This window comes from Piliocolobus tephrosceles, chromosome 1, assembly GCF_002776525.5.
Source record: "Piliocolobus tephrosceles isolate RC106 chromosome 1, ASM277652v3, whole genome shotgun sequence".
Lineage (NCBI taxonomy): Eukaryota > Metazoa > Chordata > Mammalia > Primates > Cercopithecidae > Piliocolobus > Piliocolobus tephrosceles.
In genome coordinates, this window is record NC_045434.1 from 30,642,559 (window position 1) to 30,664,436 (window position 21,878).

Below are 21,878 nucleotides of genomic sequence, written 5' to 3' on the forward strand. Positions count from 1 at the left end.
AAGAAAGGAAGGAAGAAAGGAAGAAAGAAAGAAAGAAAGAAAGAAAGAAAGAAAGAAAGAAAGAAAGAAAGAAAGAAAGAAAGCAAGCAAGCAAGCAACACTAGCTGGATATGGTGGCTCATGCCTGTATTCCTAGTACTCTGGGAAGTCGAGACAGGTGTATCACTTGAGGCCAGGAGTTTGAGACCAGCATAGTCAATGTGGCGAAACCCTGTCTCTACTAAAAATACAAAAAATTAGCTGGGGATGGTGGTACACACCTGTAATCTCAGCTACTTGGGAGGCTAAAGCACAAGAATCACTTGAACCTGAGAGGCAGAAATTGCAGTGAGCCAAGATATGCCACTGTACTCCAGCCTGGATGACAGAGTAAAGAAAAAAAGAAAGAAAGAAATTATGAAAATGTAAACACATTTTTACACCTTAGAAACACTTTTGCTTTTTCAGACAACTGATATTTATATACTCATCCTACATCCTGCAACTTTGCCTAGTTTTTGTTTCTAATAGCTTTTCCTTTGTAGATTCCTTAACATTTTCTATATATAAGACCATGCCATCTGTGAACGAGATTGTTTTTATTTTTTACCTCTTCTCTGAATGTCATTGGTTTAATTTACTTGCCTAATTGCCCTGGCTAGAAGGTCCTGTATGATGTTCAACAGAAATAGTTAAGAGTAGAGATCCTTAACTCATTCCTGATCTTAAAGAAAAAGCTTCTAGTCTTTCGCCATTCAGTATGTTAGCTGTGGGTTTTTCATCCATGTCCTTTGGGTTGAAGAAGTTTTCTCCTAGTTGTTTCAGTGCTTTTATTATGAAAAGGTATTGGATTTTGCCAAATGCTTTTTCTGTGTCTATTGAGATGATCATATGTGTGCAATTTTGCAACTTTTACTGATATAGTGAATTACATTAATTGGTTTGCAGATGTTAAATCAACCTTACATTCCTAGGACAAACTGGTGATGATATATTTTAAAGTCTAATTTATTTTTTCTTTTTCCTTTAGATGAAAGGAAAATTTAGGACTTTTTTTTTATTGTGATAATATATACATAACACAAAATTTACTATCTTAACCATTTTTCAGTCTATAAAGCATTAAGTGTGTTCTAATGGTTCCCAAACGTTGTGCTATAGTTTTTGTCACCTTTCTCGTCTTTCATTTCAGTTAGTATCTACTGAGTAAAACTGCCTGAAGCAGCTGCATCTTCACTACTGAGTAAAGTGCAGTGGTTTTATGAACAATAGTTTTCTCAATGTTAAAAAAGGTCCTTATGACTTACCTCTTAGGTTTCTTTTCTTTTTTTGAGACAAGGTCTCACTCTGTCACCCAGGCTGGAGTGCAGTGGTGCGAATCTTGGCTCACTGCAACCTCTGCCTCCTGGGTTCAAGTGATTCTCGTACCTTGGCCTCCCAAGTAGCTGGGATTACAGGCACACACCATCGCACCCAGCTCATTTTTTTGTATTTACAGTAGGGACAGGGTTTCACCATGTTGGCCAGGCTGGTCTCGAACTCCTGACCTCAAATGATCCATCTGCCTTGGCCTCCCAAAGTGCTGGGATTACAGACATGAGCCATCACACCCGGCCTTAGGTTTCTCTAGTGATCTGCATAGCTAGGTTTATTGAATATCTGACAAGATTAAATGGATGCTACTGTACTGTGACTAAAAAGCACTGGACTACCACAATAAATCTAACATGCTGAAATAAAGGATTTACAGTACCAAACAGAATTATACCTATTTAAATAGAAGGCAATGTTACCCAATTTTAATTCAACAGGTTTCTCTCAGGAGAAAAACATGCACAACACACACACACACACACACAGAGAGAGAGAGAGAGAGAGACACAGAGAGAGAGAGACACAGAGAGAGAGAGACAGAGAGAGAGAAAGAGAGAAATTTAAAAGTATTAAGTCACCCATCTTACCTGAGCACCCACGAGCTGCAGCAATGCTGAGTTCACAGGGAGGAGCTCAATGTCTGTATTGATAGTGGTCTGGTCAAATGGGCAAGCCTTGCGGTGGAGTTTATTCAGGCACATCTTGCAGACAGTATGGCCACAACCCAAACTGATGGGCTTTCGAATTGTTTCGTCGAAAGTCTGAGTGCAAATTGGGCAGGAGAGGAAATCCGTCCATTGTGGAGCTTGTACAGGCATTGCTTCTGGAGTTACAATTCACAAACACAAACACACACGCAAATCTAAAGCAAAGATTCCACTGGAATCAAAATCTTTGAAAAAAAGTTTATCTTTTTTTTTTTTTTAAATATCTTCTGTAGATACAGTCAGCACATAGTGTGAAATATAACCTGGAAAACAAAGAAAAAGGAAAAAAATTGAGTGTCTTTCTTTTCAATTAAACTGTTGAAAAAGAACCACAAGTCCAGTCTTATTTCACAACTTTTTATACCACATTTGTATTACTGTAATCCATCTTTTTACACTTTTACGGAATTACAGCCATGATAAAACATCTAGTTCCATTCCCTCATTTTAGAGATGGGAAGTAGTCCCCTGCCTGAGAGGAGATTTCAAGTTAGTAATAAAGTTCCATCCAGGACCCCAGTCTCTTAAGTTTATCTAAGTCCTTGAATTTTTTTTTTTTTTTTTTGAGATGGAATTTCACTCTTGTTGCCCAGGCTGGAGTGCAATGGTGCAACCTCCATCTCCTGGGTTCAAGCAATTGTCCTGCCTCAGCCTCTCAAGTAGCTGGGATTACAGGCACACGCCACCACATCTGACTAATTTTGTATTTTTAGTAGAGACAGGGTTTCTCCATGTTGGTTAGGCTGGTCTCGAACTCCTGACCTCAGGTGATCCTCCCCCCCACCTTGGCATCCCAAAGTGCTGGGATTACAGAAGTGAGCCACCATGCCAGGCTAAATCTCTAATTTTAAAAAAATAAACATATCTAAAAATTAATCTTGGCTGGGTACAGTGGCTCACACCTGTAATCCCAGCAATTTGGGAGGCCAAGGCGGGCAGATTCCTTGAGGCCAGGAGTTCGAGACAAGCCTGGCCAACCTGGTGAAACCCCATGTCCACTAAAAATACAAAAATTAGCCAGGCGTGGTGGCAGGCACCTGTAATCCCAGCTACTCAGGAGGCTGAGGCAGGAGAATCACTTCAACCCAGGAGGCAGAGGTTGCAGTGAGCCGAGATCTACCATTGCACTCCAGTCTGGGGAACAAGAGCAAAACTCAGTCTCAGAAGAAAAAAAAAAAAAAAACTTTGTTGGGGAAGGGGGTAGAGGGAGGGAAGAATTAACGACCAAGACATAAATAACTTTTGATGGCCAGGCGCAGTGTCTCAGGTTTGTAATCCCAGCACTTTGGGAGGCTGACGCGGGTGGGTCACTTGAGGTCAGGAGTTTGAGACCAGAAACAAGGTGAAATCCCATCTCTACCAAAAATATAAAAAATTAGCCAGGCGTGGTGGTGCGTGGCTGTAATCCCAGCTATTCGGGAAGCTGAGTGAGGAGAATTGCTTGAACCCAGGAGGTGGAGGTTGCGGTGAGCCGAGATCCACCACTGCACTCCTGCCTGGGTGACACAGTGAGACTCCATCTCAAAACAAACAAAAAAAACTTTTGACAACATAAGAATATTTTAAAAGTAGAAACAGTTTACATAAACATATGTTTCCTCTGTATTTATACCACAATCTCAACAGACTCATACAAATTTTTCAGGCTGGGTGTGATGGCTCATGCCTATAATTCCAGCACTTTGAGAGGCTGAGAAGGAAGGATTGCTTGAGCCCAGGAGTTTGAACCAGCCTAGGTAACTCAGGGAGATGCTGTCTCTGCAAAAATTAGCCAGGCATGGTGGCATGCACCTGTGGTCCCAGCGACCCAGGAAGCTAAGGGCTAAGGTAGGAGGATCACTTGAGCCCAGAAGTTTGAGGCTGCCTTGAGCCACAAATATGTGACTGCACTCCAGCCTGGGTGACAGAGCAAGACCCCATCTCAAAAAAGAAAAAAGAAAAAAGAACAAAAAGAAATCTTATTCCATTCCCAGGAAAAATTAAATTTAGTTAGATGACAAAAAAATGTTTTACTGGTCTTTACTATGTGTTCAGTACTAGGGATAAAAAATTATAAGTCATTCTAAGTCCACATGGAGCTTGCATTGTTTCTTTCATTAAACATATTAACAGCAATCACACAACTAAATATATGACTGGCAAGTTATGGTAAGTGATATGTAGGTAAAGTATAGGGAGATACAAGCATATATAACAGAGCGAACCTGACCAAATTAGGGTAGACTTGATGTACAGTTAAGTGATATTTATGGAAAGATTTTGAAGATGACTGCTGAATGAAAGTTAAGGGAAGAATAATGTTTAGTATGTGTGACATAGATTCTAGGTAAAGAAACAGCATAACCATAGATTCTGAGACTAGAAAGAATATAGTACAGATGAGGCTGGGCACGGTGGCCCACACCTGTAATATCTAGCACTTTGGGAGGCGGAGGCAGGCTGATCACCTGAGGTCAGGAGTTTGAGACCAGACTGACCAACATGAAGAAATCCCGTCTCTACTAAAAATACAAAATTGGCCAGGCATAGTGGCACAATGCCTGTAATCTCACCTACTTGGGAGGCTGAGGCAGGAGAATCACTTAACTTGGGAGACGAAGGTTGCGGTGAGCCAAGAGAGCACCACTGCACTCCAGCCTGGTACACAAGAGCGAAACTCCTTTTCAAAAAAAAAAAAAAAGAATATAGTACAAATGGGGAGCTAAAAAAAAGAAAAACAACAGTGAAACCAAAACCAAACAAAACACAGAATAGACAGCAAGAGGTATGAGATGAGACTAAAGAATTAGCAAGGACCAACTGGGCGCGATGGCTCACACCTGTAATCCCAGCACTTTGGGAGGCCAAGGTGTGCAAATCATGAAGTCAGGAAATCGAGACCATCCTGGCTAACATGGTGAAACCCCATCTCTACTAAAAATACAAAAAAATTAGCCAGACATGGTGGCAGGCACCTGTAGTCCCAGCTACTCGGGAGGCTGAGGCAGGAGAATGGCGTGAACCTGGGAGGCAGAGCTTGAAGTGAGCCGAGACAGCGTCACTGCACTCCAGCCTGGGCGACAGGGTGAGACTCAGTCTCAAAAAAAAAGAATCATCAAGGACTAAAGAACACAGGATCTTCTAACTTATATGATGGTATTTGGTTACTATGTGAACAGTAGTGTAAAGCCATTGAAGGGGCAGGAGGTGACTCACTTTATTGTTTTGAAAGTTCTCCTGTGATATTATTCTCACCAGTCACACACAGTCCACTATGATCTCCTTCAACGCTCAACTAGGAAGAGTAACAACTATATGCCTATTCTCACTCTTGGGTCCTAAAGCACTCATATACTGATACACCAGCACGATGCTTACTTTAAGAAAACCTGATATGTAAAAACTCTAATACGGAAAACAGATTGATTACAGTGATTGTCCATATTACAGAAAGATAATAAACTTTACAAGGTATTTATAATAAGATTTAAAAGACTAGAAATCGATGTAACTGAAAAAATTGGGCTGGGTATGGCGGCTCACGCCTGTAATCCCAGCACTTTGGGAGGTCGAGGCAGGCGGATCACCTGAAGTCAGGAGTTTGAGACCAGCCTGGTCAACATGGTGAAACCCTATCTCTACTAAAAATACAAAAATTAGCCTGGCGTGGTGATGCGCACCTGTAATCCCAGCTACTCGGGAGGCTGAGGCAATTGGACTGCTTGAACCCGGGAGGGGGAGGCTGCGGTGAGCCGAAATCACGCCATTGCACTCTAGATAAACAGAGACATACCAGTGCTATGAAAATGTCTGGAAAGAGACTCAAAATACATTAAGTAAAAAACCAAAAACAAAACAAAAAACAAGCCTTGCAGACCAATACATATTACATCATTTGTGCTGAGGGAAAAGAATCCTTACATATTAGTTTATGTATTAATGTATGTAAATGGATGTAAGAAAAAGGTCTGAAAAGACACTCAACAAGCTGTAAGCAGACAGCAAGGTCTTCATGGACTATAGGAATTAATCAACTTGAACAATCAGCCTGTTTGATAGCCTCCTGCCTTGCCGCCTATTTTTGCCTAAACCCTGTGTAGAATACATCACCTAGATGGCTGGAATCAGTTCCTCACAGACCCTGGCAACTCACAGATAAACCTGGGTGAACTTTCCTCATTACCATGCTAAAGTCTCCATCCTGGGAGAAGCTATAGCTTCACTACCATAGCATGTGACCTACGTCCAGGCATAAAGACTCACTGTATGTGCACCACTGGGACGCCTCCTCTATATGCAGTGACATACCCTCTCTTCCCTCTCCATCGCCCCATAAAATCCTCCTCTCACTTTCCCTGAGAGAGCCACTGCTTTGGAGAATATGCCCAGTGCTCTCCTTACTTGTGACAAGTAATAAAACATCTATTGATCAAAATCTGTGTTCTTGTGGAGTCATTTGTTACTTGATAGGCAAAGGAATTCTGGAATTTTTTGGGGTAACAAAACTTAACAGCACTGCCAGGCATGGTGGTTCATGCCTCTAATCCCAGCACTCTGGGAGGTGGAGACAGGTGGATCTCTTGAGCCCAGACCAGCCTGGGCAATAAAGTGAGGCCCTGTCTCTACAGAAAAATAAAAAATTTAGCTGGACATGGGCACCTTTAGTCCCAGCTATATGGAGGCTGAGGAAAGAGGATTGCCTGAGCCCAGGAGGTCAGAGCTGTAGCGAGTCAAGTTTGCTCCACTGCACTCCAGCCTGGGCAACGGAGCAAGATCCTGCCTAAAACAAAACAAAACAAAAATCTTAATGGCAGTTACACAGTTGGGCAACTTACAAAATGTATGTAATCATGAATTACTTATATAAGTACAAATAAATTGAAAGAGTAACACAAAGCTAGAGTACACTTAGAGTACAATTTAAGCTTCTTAAGATAATCACTCTAAAACAATTCAAAACATTTGTCCTTATTAATCTTCTTTTACACATTTAGATAGCCAAATCATGAAAACTTATTAGTTCTTTTTGAAATTTAAGAACCTTAAAACAGTTTGTAACATATCCCTTCAAAGAATTAGCATTCCTTTATTAATTTTGCTTATCACTTCCACCTGTATTAACTTTGTAAAGTAAGGTATGTAGTTGTTAATCTCTTAAATTTTCTAGTAAAATAGTTCTTTGACACAACTATAAACAACTTGATATAATAAAAATAGAAATATCAGCAATCAGTTCTTCATTAAAAATAAAAGCATTATTTTGACCATAAACACAGATTTGAGAGACCAAGGGGAAAATAATATTCTTAAAGCTTGACTTTGGGAAATTTGATGATTAATAACAAAAAGTCACTCTTAGATGACTCTATTTCAGGACTTAAAAAATCACAAGGCAAAGATTTTTTAGAGACTCAAAGTGTCAGTTAATTGTAGACAGTAGATCTAAGAAGAATTTCCATTTCCTCATTCTTTAAGTATCTTTCTCTAAACTCATTCTTCCAAACATTCTCCAAGCTTCTTAAAGACAGTTTATATACTCTTCAACCACAACATGTATCTAAACCACAAAAGACATGATTTAGTAAATATAATAAGTATTCTTTCAGTCAAAAGTAAACATATGAAATAAAATTATTAATATACTAACATCCAGATTTTTTGAACTTCCTCAGGACAAGGTATGTCAGCAAACTAAAAAAGTCCACAAAATAAAAACAGCTGTAAATAATTCTACTAATCAAAGCACATGCATTCAAAGCCTGCAGATAAACTGTTGGGGGCCAGGTGAAATCTAGTTCATTAGGAGTATTTCTACTGGAACCTTCCTAACTGAAACAGAAGACAAATGATGAGCCCTCTTTATTTCCAAAAAGATCCAAAAGAGTGACACTGCTGCTCAAGTATGAAAGCAATGATTAGTTTCTCCATCAGTTTAAATAAGGACTCCTCTCCTACAAAAACGACAGAGATTTTACTGTTGATAATTGATAATACAGAATATACATGATAATTAAATAGCAATCAGTTCAAGGGTCTGACCTAAGACCCAAGTTCAAAAAAACCATATAATTTCCCCAATTATATATACACATTTTTACACCACTAAAGAGTGCTCATAGAAAACACTGAAAAGACTGCTTTATTTGGTTATATGCTTTGTTCATGGCATTGACTGAAGAAGCTACAGTACAGAATATCACATTTGACATTTCACTATTAATTTATCCCAATGTCTAAATTCTGGTTAAGAACCATCACTTTCTTAAATCTCTAAACTTTTATCAATAATATTACCATTTGACTTTACTCAGTTTTTTTTTCTTAAGAAAGAAAGATCTTATCATCAAAATAAAAAAATTATTTTGGCTGGGTGCTGTGGTTCACGCCTGCAATCACAGCACTTTTGGGTGGCTGAGGTGGGAGGATCACTTGAGACCAGGAGTTTGAGATCAACCTGGCCAACAAGGCAAGACCTTGTCTCTATAAGCAAAATAAAAAATGAGCAGAGTGTGGTGGCAAGTACTTGTAGTCCCAGCTACTCAGGAGGCTGAGGTGGGAGGTACGCTTGATCCCAGGAGTTCAAGGTTTCAGTGAGCTATGACTGCACCATTGCACTCCAGCCTGGGCAACAGAGTGAAATCCCATCTCTGAAAAAAAAAAAAAAAAAAAAAATGCTGGGCGCTGTGGCTCACGCCTGTAAACCCAGCACTTTGGAAGGCTGAGGCTGGCAGATCACCTGAGGTGGGGAGTTTGAGACCAGCCTGACCAACATGGAGAAATCCTGTCTCTACTAAAAATAAAAAAATTAGCAGGGCGTGGTGGCGCATGCCTGTAATCCCCACTACTCGCGAGGCTGAGGGAGGAGAATCACTTGAACCTGGGAGGCAGAGGTTGTGGTGAGCCGAGATCACGCCATTGCACTCCAGCCTGGGCAATAAGAGCAAAACTCGGTCTCAAAAAAAAAAAAAAAAAAAGAAGAGAGAAAGAAAGATATGAATTATAAACAACAAGACTACTGCCTGGGTCCACCAGCTAAGTGACTACTTTGTAGATACCAAACTCCAAGTCTTACAGCTCCCTTAGCTATTAAATTCAAATGCATGCCTCCGCAAAATAACAAATAACTACATATTGTGAGCACTGATGTTTAAGTATGATTAAAACATTGCCAATGAGCTACTACAGACAAAATTGTGATGACACGATGCATCTGGAAAGATGTAAAACAGCTTTGTTTTCTAAAAATCAATCATGTGTCAGTCACTGTGCTAGCTGTTTTCAGATATTTCTCTTATTTAAATGTCCACAGTGTGAACCACCACCAATAACCAACATTTGTGAAGCAAAAACTAGGACACTAAACTTTCAGTGCACTATGTACAGTATCTAATTAATGTTCACAGTAACACTGTAATGTAGTTATTATCCCCACTTTAAAGATAAGGAAACCAAAGTACCCAAGCCACAAAGCTAGAAAATGGCAGGATTAAGACTCAAACTCAGGCCAGCCAAACTCCCAAGCTGGTACTTTTAAACTCTTTAATTTGTGCCACCTCATGAATAAAAGTTTATAGTAATTATGGCAAGGGAGCTCTTGGGAGTGACGGAAATGCCTTAAAATTGGATTGTAGTAAGGGTTGCACAACTCTGTAAATTTACTAAAAATCATTTGTGTATTTAAAATAAGTGAATTTTATGGTATGTAAATTACACTTCAATAAAACTGTTAAAATAGTCATTAAGGGCTTTTTAATAGTCTTAGTTTTCAAAAATGTTAAGTAATAATGTAGAAACATAGAAACTATTCAAATCTGTTCTATGAGCACAGCAATAGCCCTATTAAATAGCTAAATTACATTGCTGTGAAGATTTCATTTAAATGTATCACACATTTATTACCATCTCCTCCATTATAGGTTCATTTTATATGTTCCTGATTCAGAGAGAGAAAAATGGAAATTAAAATTCAAGTATCTCCTCTGAGCCAGGCACTCCTCTGAGGCATTACTATGCCCATTTTACAGATGATAACTCGAGGTTTGGCAGCATTAAGTAACGGCCCCAAATCAATAAACTGTTGAGCTGGGATTAACACCAGGTCTTACATATTTGAAGTATAAGCTGGCCTGTGAAAAATGTTTTATCAAACAAAACCACACTGTAAGAAGAAAATCTTGGCTCTCTTCCCACCATGTCCCATGAGATGAGATTTTAACTCATTATTCTTGACCTTAACTTAATTTTTCATTGCTCTGGAACATTTCCATAGCAACCAGCATGTAAGGCCATATCAGAGAAGAGAAAATGTTTCACTGTCTTGAAAAATGAAGCTGGAAGCAGGAGACAAAAACACAAAGAAGAAAACTAATGAAGGCCTATGATAACACTTAATTTTTTAATCCTCAGCAGAGCATCAACTAATTTACAGTGGAAATAGTCTCTAAAATTTGTGGAGGCTCAAGGTTTTTCCAGCAATAATATTTTGTGAAGAAAGACCCAGTTTTGATTGTAAAAATACCTCTTCCCAAAATGTATGGACTGAATTGTAACCCTATATATACAACATCCTGGATATAAATAATTTAATATGATTATGTTAGTACAAATGGTAAATACTTGGGACAGGCATAAAGAGAAGGGCTTCTGAGTTAGAGGGAAAAATAGCTTGAAAAATAGAAGTTGGGCCGGGCGCAGTGGCTCAAGCCTGTAATCCCAGCACTTTGGGAGGCCGAGATGGGTGGATCACGAGGTCAGGAGATCAAGACCATCCTGGCTAACCCAGTGAAACCCCGTCTCTACTAAAAAATACAAAAAACTAGCCGGGCGAGGTAGCAGGCACCTGTAGTCCCAGCTACTCGGCAGGCTGAGGCAGGAGAATGGCGTAAACCTGGGAGGTGGAGCTTGCAGTGAGCTGAGATCTGGCCACTGCACTCCAGCCTGGGCAACAGAGCGAGACTCCATCTCAAAAAAAAAAAAAAAAAAAAGAGAAAAATAGAAGTTGATAAAGAAAGGCTGAGGAAAGTTCAAGGGGTTAGTTCAGGTTGCTTACTTTTTCAGCGTTCAGAGGCAAAAAGAAAAATTTCTATCTCCAACCTACTGCCAGATTTAGGAGAATAAGTGGTAAGAAAGGACAAAATCATTCATGGAGAAGCTGCCTGACCTGAGTTTGAAACAGAGTGCCTGAGAAAATAAGACAGTCTTTAACTTTATGTATGTAGTTCGAATCTCCAGGTTCAAGTTATGCATTACATATAAATGTGCTACACTAAAGAGGGCATTAGCCCCCAGTAGTTATCAAAGAGGTGGCAGAATGATGTGACCAGACTCAAAGGCATCATCTTTTTCTGTTGTTGTGTTTTCGAGACAGATTCTCATTCTGTTGCCCAGGCTGGAGTGCAGTGGTACGATCTTGGCTCACTGCAACCTCCACCTCCTAGGTTCAAGCCATTCTTGTGCAGAGTAGCTGGGATTACAGGTGTGCACCACCATGCCCGGCTAATTTTTGTATTTTTAGTAGAGATGGAGTTTCGCCACCTTGGCCAGGTCTCAAACTCCTAGCTTCAAATGATCAGCCGCAGCCTCTCAAAGTGCAGGGATTATATAGGCGTGAGCCACCACGCCCAGCCAAAAGCATCAACTTTAAAGGTAGTAGCAAGGAAAATTTACCAATTAAGCAAAAAAGCAAAATGTTTTAATTTTTTCAGTTTTTGCATTAACACTCTGTTGAATATTACATATACTATACTGTCAAGTAAATAAATATATAATCACCAATTTAGTGTTAGTACAAACACTAAAGATGTAATAAAACTGATTACTAAGATCAGGAGTATTTTTAGTATACATTGAGCATTTCAGTTTACTCATTACCGTCAAAACATTTTACAAAATAGTTTATTCATTATCTTAACTGCTTTTAAATTAATCACAAATTTATGAAACTTTTTTTTGTTGTTGTTGCTGTTGGGGGCGGGGGAGGTAAAAGTTGATATCTCCTTCTTAATTAAGCTTCTTTTCTAAATCAGAAAGATATTTCAGTCCCAAAATGAAAGACTCATGAATAAATTTTGAAGATGAGGCCAAATACTTTAATAAGACTAAATAGTTCTCCAGGTTATCTTTTGAAATCAGTCCTCTTGCTGCAATAATGGTTCATTTTTACAAAGGAAGTTTACTCCTCTTGTCTCCATAAGTTATTCTGAGACACACAAATCTGACTGGCAAATAATAATTTGGAATGCAGAGACAAATAATCACAATAAAAAGAAAATCTAACCTGTGCCTAATAAATGTATGTTTCAGGTTGTTAAATACTATCCTACAGAATCCTAAGGAATATGATGAAATTAAGACATTTTAGAGGGTAGCACTAATATTCTGTTTCTTCAACTTGTCCTTCACTATTAGTTCTTTTCCCACTGGCATGCTTCAATGTTTGTTCAGGAGCTGAAAGAAATTTGTCTCCAACTTGTCTTATCTAAAAGAGTCATTCAATCCTTGTCCCTGCTTCTATCCACCACTATTGTGAAATAACTCTTAACAGGCACATTAAGAACTTTATGAAATTCAAGAGTCATATCTCAATTGTTATTTTACTTCTTTCTATACCACATTTAATAATATTAAAGTTACTCCTACAAAAGTTGCCCTTTTCTGGCTTCTATATAACATACTGTCCAATAATTGGCAGGCCACTCCTTGCCCATATCTACTGAGGGCTTCTTTCTCTATTCATACTTGGAATAGCGGTGGTTCTTAGAATTACTCCCTCAATTCTCTTCCCTAGAGAGCTTCCCTGAGTAATTTAATCTGTTTTTATGTTTTCAACTACCAACTAGATCCTGCTGACCTCCAAATCTCTCTCTCAAGTTCAGACTTCTCTTCTGAGTGCCAGGGCCATATAACCAGTTGACTACTAAGTCATCCAAGTTCATCTCCTCCCCACCAAACCTTTTGTTCTCTTTGTCAGTGACTGAGTGACATACCAATTACTGTGATAAAAGCATGGGGAACTGCCAGGCACAGTGGCTTATGCCTGTAATCCCAACACTTTGGGAGGCTGAAGTGACAGATTACCTGAGGTCAGGAGATCGAGACCAGCCTGGCCAACGTGGTGAAACCCCGTCTCTACAAAATATACAAAAATTAGCCAGACATGGTGGAGGGCGCTTGTAATCCCAGGTACTAGGGAGGCTGAGGCAGGAGAACTGCTTGAACCCAAGAGGCGGAGGTCACAGTGAGCCAAGACTGAACCACTGCACTCCAGCCTGGGCAACAAGAGCAAGACTCCTATCTCAAAAAAAAAAAAAAAAAAGTATGGGGAATCATCCTTGACTACTCTCTTTTCTCACAGCTCTACCCATCAACTCATCGATCACCATGTACATATTATTTATTTAATGTTTCTTAAAACCTTCTAATCCATTCCCAATACCAGTATCTCTGACCTGGATCACTGTGACAATTTCTTAACTGGTATCCCGGGTAACAAACATCCCTACAAACATCCCTAATTCAGCAAAGCTAAGCTATAACTAGACTGTACGTTCCTGAAAATCAGAAAATATTTTGGTTTTTTTTTTTTTCTTTTTTTTTTTTGAGACAGTCTGTCTTTGTTCCCTAGGCTGGAGTGCAGTGGTGCAATCTCGGTTCACTGCAAGCTACACCTCCCGGGTTCCATGCCATTCTCCTGCCCCAGCCTCCTGAGTAGCTGGAACTACAGGCGCCCGCCACCACGCCCGGCTAATTTTTTGTATTTTTAGTAGAGATGGGGTTTCACTGTTAGCCAGAATGGTCTTGATCTCCTGACCTTGTGATCCGCCCACCTCAGCCTCCCAAAGTGCTGGCATAAGCCACCGCACCTGGCAATTCCCCATGCTTTTATCACAGTAATTGGTATGTCACTCACTGAAGTTTTTTCAATCTTCCTTTTAAAAGTATTTTATATGCGTTATTTATTATATATAATATATATTATATATATATATATTTTTTAATTTTTATTATGTTTTGAGACAGGGTCTCGCTCTGTCATCCAGACTGGAGTCAGTAGCACAATCACTGCTCAGTGCAGCCTCAAGTCTTACCCTTCTGGGCTTAAGTGATCCTCCTACCTCAGCCTCCCAAGTAGCTAGGACTACAGGTATGCACCAACACACCTGGTTAGTGTTTTAAAAATTTTTCATAGAAATGGAATCTCACAATGTTGCCCAGGCTAGTCTCAAACTCCTGGGCTCAAGTGTTCTCCCATCTCAGCCTCCAGAATTGAAGTTACAGGCGTGAACCACTGTGCCTGGCCCTATTTTCTCTATGGTTTTAATACACAAATACATATGTTATCCTATATAGGTGAGCAAATCAATCAAGCTGGAGTATTTATGTGTTCTCTAAGAGAAAGTCACTTGGCAGGGCTAGGTGCGGTGGCTCACGCCTGTAATCTAGGCATTCTGGGAGGCCGAGGTGGGTGGATCACCTGAGGTCAGGGGTTCGAGACCAGCCTGACCAACATGGTGGAACCCCGTCTCTACTAAAAAATACAAAAAATTAGTCAAGTACGGTGGCAGGTGCCTGTAATCCCAGCTACTTGGGAGGCTGAGGCAGGATAATTGCTTGAACCCAGGAGGCATAGGTTGCAGTGAGCCGAGATTGCATCATTGGACTCCAGCCTAGGCGACAGAGCAAGACTCCATCTCAAACAAAAAAAAAAAAAGAAAAAAAAAAGAAAGTCACTTGGCTCCTGTCCAAAAAAAGAAGAACGAAAAGAAAAAAGTCTATCGGGCTAATGGGAAACTGCCAGGGAAGAAACCTAGGGTCTTACCATTCAGAGTAACATGCAAAGGCCCTAGGTTTCTTCCCCAACAGTTTCCCATAAGCCCAAAATCTTTTTTTTAGAGGGGGGTGGGCAGGGGGACAGGAGTCAGTTGACTTTTTATTAGAGAACACGTGAATACTCCAGCTTGATAGATTTGCTAACATATACAGGACAGCTTCCTAAGTATTAAAAACCATAGAGAAAATAGTGACATTGGGTCTACTTCCCCCATCCTTCAACGTGGGTGGCCCTGACTTACTTTCAACAGTCGCATGCAACAGAAGTGATGATACCGGGAGAGTTTCAGCGCCTAGGTCTTAAGAGACTTTGCAGGAAGCTTGAACTAGCTTGTCTGAGGACAAGGGTACATAAAACAAAGAAGAGCTGTTTTATAATATCTCAGATCCCTAAAACCAGTCCTAATTTGAGCTGTCAGATGATTGCAGCTACACAAGTGGCCTCAGGGGAGACCAGCAGAACTACCAAACTAAACTCAGTCCAAATTGCTGACTCACAGAATTGTAAGTGAATAAAATGGTTGCTTTAAGCAGCTAAATTTTAGAGTGGTTTGTTATTTAATAACAGATTATCTGTTGGTTATATAATTAAGATAGTTTTACATATATAAATTTCATAGTCTTCTGAGAAAACATGTAATATTGACGTAGGAATTTGAAAGGTTCTCTTAATTGAATTATAACCTTTTTGACAGAGCATATTTATCTTTTTTTAGGCTCTAAAAATCATTAAGATACTGACACACCTTCACAAACACAACATTTGGCTCCTCAATCCTGCACCATAAATTATCAGTAACAAAAAAGCAAAATGATACATTTTCAAAGCACAACATGGGCAATGAACCTCTTTTGACTTAAAAATATGTACCATTTGTGCTTAATTTAAACCTATCTAAAATTTATCATAATCCCACTCAAATACTTAAGTTGTGATCCACGCAACAGTCCTCTACATTGATGTGCCAAAGCAGTATTTTTTTTTTTTTTTGAGACGGAGTCTCACTCTGTCGCCCAGGCTGGAGTGCAGTGGCTGGATCTCAGCTCACTGCAAGCTCCGCCTCCCGGGTTTACACCATTCTCCTGCCTCAGCCTCCCCAGCCACTGCACCCGGCCAAAGCAGCATTATTAACTCTTAATACTGATAAAGTTTCACGTGTTTCCAAGTTAGATGTTGTCAGTCCTTGCTGGTGACAATCTAAAGACCATTCCTGGCCGGGCGCGGTGGCTCATGCCTGTAATCCCAGCACTTTGGAAGGCGGAGGCAGGTGGATTACCTGAGGTCAGGAGATCGAGACCAGCATAGCCAACATGACAAAACCCCTAAAATACAGTAAGTTAGCCAGACGTAGTGGTGGGTGCCTGTAATCCCTGCTACTTGGGAGGCTGAGGCAGGAGAACTGCTTGAACTCAGGAGGTAGAGGCCACAGTGACCTGAGACCATGCTACTGCACTCCAGCCTGGGGAACAAGAGCAAAATTCCGTCTCATAAATAAATGAATAAATGAATAAATAAATAAATAAATAAATGAATAAATAAATACTGTTCTTTACCATCACTAGCTAAGGTTAGTTATTTTCAGCAAGTTATACTTTTTACCCACCTACAACTATCTTCATATACTCCCCAAATATTTTCTCTATCTCAAAACTGTGCATTTGCTTGCCAATCACTAACTCATTTAATCTTTCCAATAACCTTCTGACATAGATATTATTACCTCTACTTTACTGATGAAAGAAGGAAAGAAAACTCAGTTACTCAACTAACTTAGTGATTTAGTCATAATTTGAACCCACATCTATCTGACTCCAAAACCTGTACTTTTTCTACCATAACACCATGTCTTCCAACTTTGAGCACTTGTAACTTTTTATTACACTTTTTAATAATTATTTTATTAGTCAGCCACAATTAAAGATATAAATTAAATGATGCCTATTTTGGGTTTAATCTGAGCATGACTGGTTTTAAGTAGGAACTCTGGAACTGTTTAAACCTACTTGTTTATTAAAAAGAAAAAATCAGGTTGTAGCAGCAACTACTGTATTTTTTTTGAAGAGAACCACAAGGATAACTTTGTTTTGAATATTTTATTAAAATATTTCGCTGAGAAATGAGAAGGGAACTAAAACAAAATGATTTATATATCTTAAGACATCTTACTGATATCTTAAGATGAGATATAACACACATACAGATCAAGAGTGCTCTGTTCAATGCATTATCACAAAGTGAGCAGACCTGCATACTTAAGACATACAACATCATCAGCATCTCAAAAGGCCCCCTCATCATCCCTCCCAATGATTACTCCTTTATTCTTCCCCAAATATCATTACTATCCTAACTCCTAACACAATAGGTTAGTTTTGCCTGGTTTAAAATTCTATGTAACGGAATTATCAGTATGCATTCTTTTGTACTTGGCTTCTTTCACACAATGTTGTTGTTGTTGCTATTATTTGAGTCAGGGTCTTGCTTTATCACTGAGGCTGGTGTGCAGTGGCATGATCATGGTTCACTGCAGCCTCGAACTCATGGGTTCAAACGACCCTCCCACCTCAGCATCCTGAGGAGCTGGGACTATGAGCATGGGCCCCCATGCCTGGCTACTTTTTACACTTTTGGTAGACATGGGTTATATTGCCCAGGCTGATCTCAAACTCCTGACCTCAAGTGATCCTCCTACCTCAGCCTCCCAGATCAGTAGGATGTCAGGTGTGAGCCACTGCGTCCAGCCCACACAATATTATTTTTGTTAGATTTTGTTTTTCCCAGCATTTACTACATGTTAAACTGTTACAAAGCATTCCAGTTAAAATGATCACAGTTAGGAAGCTACACTTTATGAACTTATTTTTGGAGCAGTGATTACTTGTAGATTTTGGATGCAGCAGATTTCTCATGTTGAAATGGAAGGAACAAAAATGGGTGTCAATAACAAAAGTAGACAACAAAAATCTCCTCTTTACTCAAGAAAACGTAACAGTGTATGCATCACACAGAGTATGTGTCACACACTAATAGTCTCCTATTACTTGCTTCTTGCTCCTATTACTTGCTTCTATTTCTTTTTCCCAAGGATCCTGTGCTTTAGACTTCCTTGTGGCATGTGGTGGCTGCCATCATGTTCTGCCTGATTCTAGAAACATGTAGATGTATTCACAATAGGTAGATACCTAATTACATATTTTGACCTAGAAATTTTATTTGCATTAAAAACCTAGTCTATTTAATAATAATAGCAATAATACCAATATTTTAAAAATGTATTTTCCCAATAATCTCTTAGGTCTTAAAGACATTTCATTACTTTGTTTTGTTTTGAAATATGCGTCCTAGAATTCAAACTATTTTTAGAAAACAATGTCACGGAGACTTTTAATTGCAGATACTTGAAAAATAGTGCTTGGAAAAGAAGAAAGAAGAAGGAAGCAGAAGCAGAAGTAGCAGCAGAGGAAGAAGCAGAAGAAGAGGGGAGGGGAGGAGGAGGAAGAAGAGAAAGAGGAAGAGGAGGAGCTGATTCATTTTCCATTTTAGAATTATTTCTCAACTATTATTGCAAGCAAAATTCCACTTTGAAGAGTTTAAAAGAATGAAAAAATTGCTACATGAACTCCCAACACAGAATCCTATAGCTACAATGTATCTTGTTTATACTGTTATTATTTTATCTTTATATAAAGTGGCTTGAAACAGGAAATAATTGTAAAAGGGGATGTTTTGGCTGGGTGTGGTGGCTCACACCTGTAATCCCAGCACTTTGGGAGGCCGAGGCCGGCAGATCACCTGAAGTCAGGAGTTTGAGACCAACCAGCCTGGCCAACATGGCGAAACCCCATCTCTAATAAAAATACAAAAACTAGTCAGGTGTGGTGGCGGATGCCTGTAATCCCAGCTACTTGGGAAGCTGAGGCAGGAGAATCACTCGAACCTAGGAGGCGGAGGTTGCAGTGAGCCAAGATTGCACCACTGCACTCCAGCCTGCGCAACAGAGTGAGACTTTGTCTCAAAAAAAAAAAAAAAAAGATGTTTTGCTGATTCCCAAGTAGTTGTGAATGTTAGAGAACCTACTGACTGCCTGCTGCTGTATCAGAATCAAATATAAGACACTTCCTCCAAAATATGTAATGATGATCTTTCAGGGATTAAATTCATGCTTAGGTTTGTATAGTGTGTATGTTATAGGGAAGAGGAAATGAAAGGTTTAGATAAGTCTAACTACTGTGGATTGCACAATAAACAGTTAAGTCTATTTATCGCTTGGTAAAAAACAAGGACCCTGGTTAAGAATATAGTTTGTCCTACTCTTCCTCCAACCCTGAACCTTCTCCCTATTTCTCTACAGGCATTAATATATGAATTCCTTCAGAGAAGGCCTTCCTGATCACCTTATTTCAAATAGATACCCCAATCTCAATCCCTCCCCAGCCCTCTGCTATTAAACCACGTTAAACTGCATGCTTCCCATCTCTTTCCTGATTAATTTTTCTCAACAATACTTCTCATCATCCAACATCTATGTTTTATATTTATTTTGTTACAGTGTATACCCATTGCTACTGAAATATTAGCTCCTTAAGTGGGCCAGGCATGGTGGCTCGTGTCTGTAATCCCGGCACTTTGGGAGGCCAAGGCAGGCAGACCACTTGAGGTTAGGAGTTCAAGATCAGCCTGGCCAACATGGTGAATCCATCTCTACTAAAAACACAAAAAATTAGCTGGGTATGGTGGCACGCATCTGTAGTCCCAGCTACTTGGGAGGCTGAGGCACGAGAATCACTTGAACCCAGGAGGTGGAGGTTGCAGTGAGCCGAGATGATGCCACTGCACTATAGCCTTGGCCACAGAGCAAGACTCAGTCTCAAAAACAAACAAACAAACAGATGCTTGTTTCTATCTTTAACTATATTTGAGTACACTCTATGTGCCAGGAAGTCTTTTATTTGGATCACATGCATACACTTCATCCTAGCAATGAGTCTATCTGGTCTCATTATTAATTTTAAAGCCGAGAACACTGTAACAGAGATGTTAGGTAATATGCTGGTCATGTGGCAACTACATTTATTCTTATTTTTGAGCTGGTGATTCCTTCTGTAATCTTTCTTTAGTGGTACCACTAGACAATGTACATTTCTGGTAATCATGCCAGATTTCCTCACTTTTTCCTTCCATTAAAAAATAATCTTCCACAAATATACATACCTACTGTGTACCCACAAAAATTAAAAAGAAATAAAATAATAATAAATTACCTCTTTTATCTATAATTCCTTTTCATCTCCGCTTTCTTGATTGAGACCCTTAGTCATTCATTCAAAAACTACTTATTGAGCACCTACTATGTGCCAGACAGTGTCCCAGAAACTGATACAGTCCTGAGTGAAATAAAGTCCTTGCTCTCATACAGAACACAGTCTCATCACCTAGATCACACAGCAACCTTTTTCTCTTTTCTAAATTTTTGAGACAGGGTCTCACTCTGTCATCCAGGCTAGAATGCAGTAGCATGATCAGAGCTCACTGCAGCCTCGACCTCCCAGGCTCAAGCAATCCTCCCACCTCAGCCTCCCCAATAGCTGGACCACCGGTATGCATCACCATGCCTGGCTGTTTTTTTAATTTTTTTTATAGATGGGGTCTCACAATGTTGCCCAGGCTGATTGCAAACTCCTAGACTCAAGCGATCCTCCTGCCTTGGCCTCCCAAAGTGCTGGTATTGTGAGCCATCACACCTGGCCACACAGCAACCGTTTAACTGATCTCTGTCCTCAGGATAGTTCTTGCCTGCCTTTACCTTCTTCACAGCTGACAGTCACTTACCTATATCAAATTCTTCTATAACAACTCAATTTTTAAAAAGGATGATATACTTGAACAGAAAAGGATATTCAAATGGCAATAAGCATATAATATGTTCACTGAGGAGCGATTACTCATGAGGGGAAGAAGGTACTTAAAGCTTTTCATCTTAAAACTCTGGGTACACTGGATTAATTAATGAATGTCAATCATCAGGGGAATAGGTGCTGCTACTTCATTAGTTATGGATGCCTTTGTAAGAATATTATCTGTACTAGCCTTATGATATTCTAATTACTCATATGTATTTAAAGAGTTTTACCATCCTATTTTCTAAGAATTTCACTACTTCAAAATCCCATCAAATTCTATTTAATAGTGATAGAAATAATAAACTGGAAGAGTCTTTTGTGCCCTCATGAACAGGTTTTCATCAACTACAGACCTACAAAACAAGACACTTCTGAAAAAACTAACTCAGATAAATCCAAATAATCCACAACTCAATTTAAAAAACACTATACGAAGTCTTACATTTACTTTTTAAAGTTTTTGATAAACTTAATGAGAAGCTAGATTCAAGCAAAGAAGATTGACAGTTTTAACAAAAACCATTCAAAAACTGCTATGAATGGGATAATTAATGTAAAAATTGACATATAAAACACGGGATTTAAAAGTAGTAATTACAGGGAAAGCATTTTTTATTTTATTTTATTTAATTATTACACTTTAAGTTCTAGGGTACATGTGCATAACGTGCAGGTTTGTTACATATGTATGTATACTTGTGCCATGTTGGTGTGTTGCACCCATCAACTCGTCAGCACCCCAGGGAAAGCATTTCTAAATGAAGGCTGAAATCCAGTTTTCTTTTTCTTTTTTTAAATTTCAAGTACAGTACTCTAATGTGGAAGACTACTACTCTTTAAAAGAATGTCTCCACAAAAATGGACTTTTGAGCCAGTGTAACCAGCATACAGAAAAGTTAAATCAAGACCATAAGCAGTATTATTATTTTTAGCCAAGGACTAAGCACAGAGGGACAGCTTACCTCAAAAGAAAATCAAGAGACTGATACGAGGACCTCCATTTTTCAAGCTGTGAAAATTCTTAACGTGATGAGTTTAGGAAGATACAAGTTCATACAGTAACCAATCTGGGTTCTACAGATCAAAGTGCAGTTTGAATAGAATCCAAAG

At 39.3% G+C, this 21,878-nt stretch overlaps 1 protein-coding gene across 4 annotated transcripts in view; it reads right to left on the reverse strand.

Annotated features, from left to right (window-relative positions):
- The window catches only part of RC3H1 (ring finger and CCCH-type domains 1), an 88,007-nt gene that overhangs the window by 55,066 nt on the left and 11,063 nt on the right, over positions 1–21,878 (reverse strand). For all 4 annotated transcript variants that reach the window (XM_023207195.1, XM_023207194.1, XM_023207193.1 and 1 more), the window contains exon 2: positions 1,941–2,323. In XM_023207195.1, coding sequence (XP_023062963.1) covers positions 1,941–2,171 — 231 coding nt within the window. In that variant the 5' untranslated portion in view covers positions 2,172–2,323. The remainder of the gene's footprint in view (positions 1–1,940; positions 2,324–21,878) is intronic.